Source organism: Genypterus blacodes, unplaced genomic scaffold (assembly GCF_046128005.1).
Source record: "Genypterus blacodes isolate CSIRO-AG114 ecotype Tasmania unplaced genomic scaffold, CSIRO-AGI_Gbla_v1 ptg000076l_1, whole genome shotgun sequence".
Classification (NCBI taxonomy): domain Eukaryota; kingdom Metazoa; phylum Chordata; class Actinopteri; order Ophidiiformes; family Ophidiidae; genus Genypterus; species Genypterus blacodes.
Window position 1 is genome coordinate 452,586 of NW_027466885.1, and position 6,121 is coordinate 458,706.

The 6,121-nt window shown below is 47.0% G+C and overlaps 1 protein-coding gene across 1 annotated transcript; it reads right to left on the reverse strand.

The window, feature by feature from the left end:
* Positions 1-2,100: 2,100 nt before the first annotated feature.
* On the reverse strand, positions 2,101-5,709 carry spag6 (sperm associated antigen 6). The gene is made up of 11 exons (XM_076158261.1): positions 5,569-5,709; positions 5,374-5,469; positions 4,986-5,152; positions 4,365-4,548; positions 4,082-4,287; positions 3,795-3,968; positions 3,508-3,660; positions 3,219-3,410; positions 2,875-2,991; positions 2,639-2,784; positions 2,101-2,264 (listed from the first exon to the last, which is right to left on the reverse strand). The coding sequence occupies exons 1-11, from the start codon at positions 5,591-5,593 to the stop codon at positions 2,201-2,203; spliced, it is 1,524 nt and encodes a 507-aa protein (XP_076014376.1). The 5' UTR covers positions 5,594-5,709; the 3' UTR covers positions 2,101-2,200.
* Positions 5,710-6,121: the final 412 nt, after the last annotated feature.

Here is a 6,121-nt window from a genome sequence, read left to right on the forward strand (position 1 = left end):
AACACACACACACACAGTCCTTACATACGTGTGTAGCTACATAAATAAATAATCTGGAAAAACGTGGGAAGGGAGAAAATATATATTTTTCGCTTTGGGAATAAATTGTTAAACATTTATAAAACTTAAATCTGTTATTTTCAAGAGTCAACCTAACACTGATGAAGTATGACATGCAGACTAAAGGTTAAAGTCCTCGAGCGCCTGCGTCCATTGTCCCTTTTGTCTTTGTGTTGTGCTGAATTTTATTTTGCGTAACACAACCAAATAAATATAAACTAAACGGAATTTATTTCTGTCTCACATTTCTGTCGTCTGTGTTTTGACTGAAGCTAAATATTTCACATCCAGCCAAACAAAGTACGGAGTTACATTTATTAACTATTTGAGACAAAGCCGGAAGTCTGATGCTCAATCTGAAGCAAACCGATTATGTTGATTTTTAATGACTTAGGCAGAAACACTATTTATAATATTTAATTACATTTTCCTTGATTGACTTCTTTTGTCATGTCTTGTATATTTGTGTCTTCTGCTCTCAGGCTCTGGTGCTTTTATCATCGTAATTAATGGGAGATTACAATTCGTCGCACCGGATTATCCAAACTACAAAGCAAAAACCTCGGTGGCACCATTTAGATATTTATTTGACTTATTTTTATCCGGTTTCGACGTGAAATGACGTCAATATATCAGAATAATTCACTTTGTTACTTTAGGATTCTGATGAAAGTCAAAGATAAAGGTTTGTGTACACAACGGACCAAATGAGCAACTGAACATTTATCAATTTATTATTTATCCCCGTTATGTATTGATAAATGTATTTATGATAAAAGGTAAAATGTCAAAGCTAACTGACTCTTTGCTTTGAAAATTATAACGAAGGCATTTTCTATATTCAATGAAAAAAATACTTAAATCCCTTTTCTTATTTTTGACCGAGATTGAAACGTAAATATCCGCTTTATTTATTTATATATACCACCGAGGAAGACGTTGATTCACTGATATGAAGAAAATAATATTCAAACCAGAAAAATAACCGTCATGTAAAGTTTATAAGAGCACGGAGTGAGGATGAGGAGGAGCGCCACAGATCTGCAGGAGGGGAGTGAGGATGAAGAGGAGACGCGGAGCTGCAGAGGAGACAAAGAGCGGCGCGCCGCCATGTGCGCCGCAGCTGCGCCTCACTCCGCTCAGCTGCAGGGACGAGACGCGGCCGCCAGGGGGCAGACTGACCCGCCAAACAGCTGACGGAGCAGAATGAACTTCTGCTTCCACCTGATGTATTCAGGTATTCAACATGTATCCGACTCTTCTATAAGTTATCAATACTACACAAATACAAGAAATCGATCATTTAGAATTGGGTGCATTGGTTAACACATAAATACAGCTATTGTTCTTTTTTCCCTTTGTTCTTTATGTCTCCTTCTTTCCCTTCCCTTCTCCTTTTTAAAACCTCTCCTATCCTCTCCTCCTCTCTCCTCCTCCTCCAGCAGACCGCAGTGTTTCCCCCCTACAGGCAGATGAGCGGAGAGCTGCAGTTAGTCCAGTTTTCTTTGCAGGGTGGATGTTTGAATGCTGGACAGAATGGGTGAGTGAGTGTGTGTGAGTGTGTGTGGTGGGCTGGTGAACCTGGCAGTCTGCCCGGGGGTCTACTTCAGAACCTAAGAGCCCTTTACCAAGAAAGGCCTCTCTCTCTCTCTCTCTCTCTCTCTCTCTCTCTCTCCCCCCCCCCCCCCCCCCTCTCATTGTTTCTTAGATTTAAGATGTCATTGTCAGTTTAAAAAAAAGTTATTAATAACAAATTAAATCATATTTAGGCCCTGAAACTAATTGAAATTAAGAGGGACTTTGTCTTTACTTTGTCAGGTCGTCTTTATAGAAAACACAATAAACAATAGAAGATGTTGTTCCTGAGGCTCAAAGCGGTGGAGCACCATCAGATTTAATGAGTTTAACATGAACAGATGACAAATATTCATAAACTCAAACTTATTCCAATCTGATTCTTACATTGTAAGGAACAATATAAAACTTACATACAAAACCAAAACAGAGCAAAGGCACAAAGGCGTTTCTAACAATACGAAAGTGAAAAAATTAAATCATCGAAGTCATATTTGTTTCATTTTCCTGTAAAGCTTCAATCTTTACAGATGGATTCTTTGAGCAGCTCCAGTGTGAGGCGACGTCAGGCTGGTTGGTAGTTCTCTAACCGCTCCAATAAGGCTTCCGAATATCCAGGAGAGTAGTACCTGGAACCAAAACACACACACACACACACACACACACACACACACACACACACACACACACACACACACACACACACACACACACACACACACACACACACGTTGATTTAATTCAGGTCAATTTGTTTTAAAGGATTCATTGTATGTGTTTCAGTGTTAAAATGCATTTAGTAACTCTGAAAAATTATAATAATCATTATTAGTGATTAGTCAGCGCTCAGTTGAGTTCATGCTGCTGATTATGATCTAACCTGCAGAGACACTAAGTACCTGGTGATGCGACCAGTCAGCCCCAGATTACTGTTTATGAGAGACGCTGCAAAGCATTGTGTGTGTGTGTGTGTGTGTGTGTGTGTGTGCGCATGTTCACCAACCTGACTATCTCCTCAGGGAAGCAGCTGTTGATGGCGTTGATGTACTCCTGCAGGGGGGAGCCGGGCTCAGCGTCGATCTCCTGCAGCTTCTTTAGACCCCCGCTGGTGACGAAGAGACGCCGCGCGTTGCTGTCGTGAGGCAACACCTGTGAGAGGACAACATGAGGACAAAACTGACTGAGGTGACTCCACATACAGGACGTTGATGCCAGGTGTTGTAGTAAACTCAGGCGTACTTTGCTGAACTGGCCGACCACGTGTTTGAGGATGTTGCTGGGAGCTTCGTAGAGGAGCGGCTGCAGGGCCGGCAGGTAGGTACACTTCTGCAGGACGCTCTTCAGAGCCTTCTTACTCTGCAGAGAACAAAGAGGTTACAAACCTTTCAGGAGGACACGACAGAAGCTTCACTGCTAAATGTATTGTTTGGTTTAGTAGATGGATGGTTCCTGTTTGCCCTTTAACCTTTACCTCCCTCTAAGTCATTTCCTTAAGTCAAGATCAACCATGAGACCTTTCCTTTGACCTTTGATCCTGGGTCGCCTGTGGCTCAATACTTCTCTGTGTCAGGCTCCACTCTTACTTTGATCTGCAGGTCCTCTGAGCTGTTGGTGTCGGTGTAGAGTTGGAGGATCTTTGGCAGCAGGTTGGCCGAGGCCACAGCCTTGGCGTGCTCGGGTGTGTGATGGCCGATCTGTCCGATGGACCAGACGGTGGCCGCCTTAATGTGGCTCTCTGTCTCCTCTGAAAGACACAGGAGCAGCTGGATCAACCCCTGGAGGACAAGAAGACTGAGGTCAGATGAGTGCAGGAAGATAGAAGATACACACAGAAGAAACACATACACAAAACACATACACACACACATATACCCTAGAAAGGATGACAGCCATGGCGAGGTTCTCAGTGTGAGCCGCCAAGTATCCCAGCATCATGATCCCCGGCAACCGCAGGTTTCCAGAACAATCACCCAGATAGTCCACGATCGCTGCGATACCACCAGAGTTCACAACCAACTGGGACAACTGGAACACACACACAAACAAACCGACACACATACAGTACACACACAAAGTTGAGTTAATGCCTTTGTGCATCTACTACTCACAAGTTCATCAACCTGCACCTGTGTGTGTGTGTGTGTGTGTGTGTTCAGTACCTCGGGTGTGTGTTTGACCACCTCCCTTATCAGAGTTGCCACGTTCTTCCTCACGTACTCATCAGGGTCTCTGAGGCAGGACATGGCGGCGGGGAAGATCTCTGCCTCCACCACCATCTCAGCCAGGCTCACCGAGTGTTTGCTGATCTGACAGAGAGCAGAGAACACCTGCCTCTGCACCGAGGGGGCGAAGTTTAAAACATCTTACTATTACAACCGTCTTGACAACACAAATGAACATGAACTTTCTCTTATCAATCTCAACTATGTCCTTATGTTTGTCTTACCTTCAGTTTGGTGTCCCGGTTGAGGATCATCTGTGCCAGGTGAGCCACAGCGCCGGTGTCCACCACATACTGGGCCAGCTCCGGCGTGTGCTTGGCGATGTCGCTGAGGGCCGAGGCGGCGATGCGTTTGAGGGACAGCTCGGGCTCCTGGAGACACAACACCAGCAGGGGGATGGCGCCGGCGTCCACAACCGCCTGAGACAACTCTGCAGGAACAGACAGAGGTGTGGGACATGACCATACATAATCCTGTGTGTGTGGTATCAGTGTGTATCCTCCTTACGTGCATTGTGCCGTGCGATGTTGCCCAGCGCCCAAGCGGCCGCCTCCTTCACCCCGGGGTCAAACTCCTCCAGGCAGAACACCAGAGCGTCCACCCCCCCGCAGGTCACCACCGCCATGGACAGCTCTGGGGAGTGTCTGGCCACCGCTCGCAGTACGAACGCTGCAGCCTTCTTATAGAACCTCTGCTCACACACACACACACACACACACACATACACACACAGTGTATCAAAGTTGTGGCCCTGATGGGAGATGTTGTCTAAATGGTTTTAAGTTTAGTAACTGGCCGTGAAAACAAGTTATAACATAAATAAAGCATCTTAAATTAGGGTCAGGACCAAACCAGGCCTGAGTGACGCCTCTAAGTGGGCTGAGAGATCTGAGTGGGCGGACAGAGAGAGAGAGAGAGAGAGGGGAGGGAGTGGGAGAGGGAACAAAAGCCTTTCTTGGTAAAGAGCACTTAGGTTCTGAAGTAGACCCCCGGGCAGACTGCCAGGTTAGCCCACCACACACACTCACACACTCACACACTCTCTCCCTTTCTGTCTCCCATGCAAACAGCCAAAGATTGGACTAACTGCAGCGCTGCGCTCCTCTGCCTGTAGGGGGAGACACTCACGTTCTGTGCGGACAGAGAGTGGACCAGCTGGGGCAGGATGTCTCCCTTCACCACCGCCTCGGCCAGGTGATCGCTGTGGTCTGCCAGGCGACCCAGAGCCAGAGCGGCCGTCTGCTGGATGGTGGGGACAGAGTCCAACAGCAGGGGGCGCAACATGGACAGGACACCTGGAGGAGAGGAGAGGAGAGGAGAGGGGAGGGGAGGGGAGGGGAGGAGAGGAGGGAGGAGAAGAGAAAAACCGAGAAGAGAAGAGAAGAGAAGAGAAGAGAAGAGGGAAATGACAAAGGGGTGAGGAAGGACAGAAGAGGGGGAAAGAGGAAGAAGTTAAGTGTGAGAAAGGAAGAGAGGGAGATATGAGGGATGCATGAGAGAAGAACGAGCTGCTTACCGGCGTTCTGTAGGAGTTCTATGTTTGGTGGTCGGGTTGCCAGGTCGGAGACGGTCTGCACGAACTGCATCCTCGCCTTCTGATACTGCTCGAAAACTGCAGGGAACAAACAGACGCGGTGAGACACAGTGAGCCGAATTTCCTTCATATAACTCATCCAACATGGCTCCCGGGAGGCGGCTGGCTGCGTCTCACCTTGAACTATCTGCCGCTGACTCATTTTCACCTAATTCTCCTCGTCTTTTGCTGCGAATCCGTCGCCTTTCAGGAAAACACACAGAGAGCTGCAGGTACTGTTGTCACTGGCGTTGCCGTGGTAACAAACAGGAAGCAGAACGCGCGTTGCCCCTGACTTCGCCACAGATCGTATACTGCTTAAGATGTATCACTCCAGGTTTTCCGCGTTTCTCCGTGTTTGACGGAAATGCAAGCGGAGTGAGACGTCCGGGCTTTCCGGCTCAGTTTGCGTCGGATCGCTGTATCATGTATTCCTGAGCCGCTGACATTTTAGAGCGCGGTACGAAAGTAAACCAAGCTACCAGACAAAAATTCAGGGCAGTATTGGCGAGCTCAAAATGATCATTAAGTTCGTAAAGACATCTATCGACGCCGCGCTCGTATTAAATATCTGACGCCATATCTTTTTGTACCGCTTAAAAAGAAAACTGCGTCACAATAACGCCATTCACGGATTAGTTTAGCTGTTTTGTTTACCGGAAACGTTTCAAATAAGTGCAACTGTTCACAA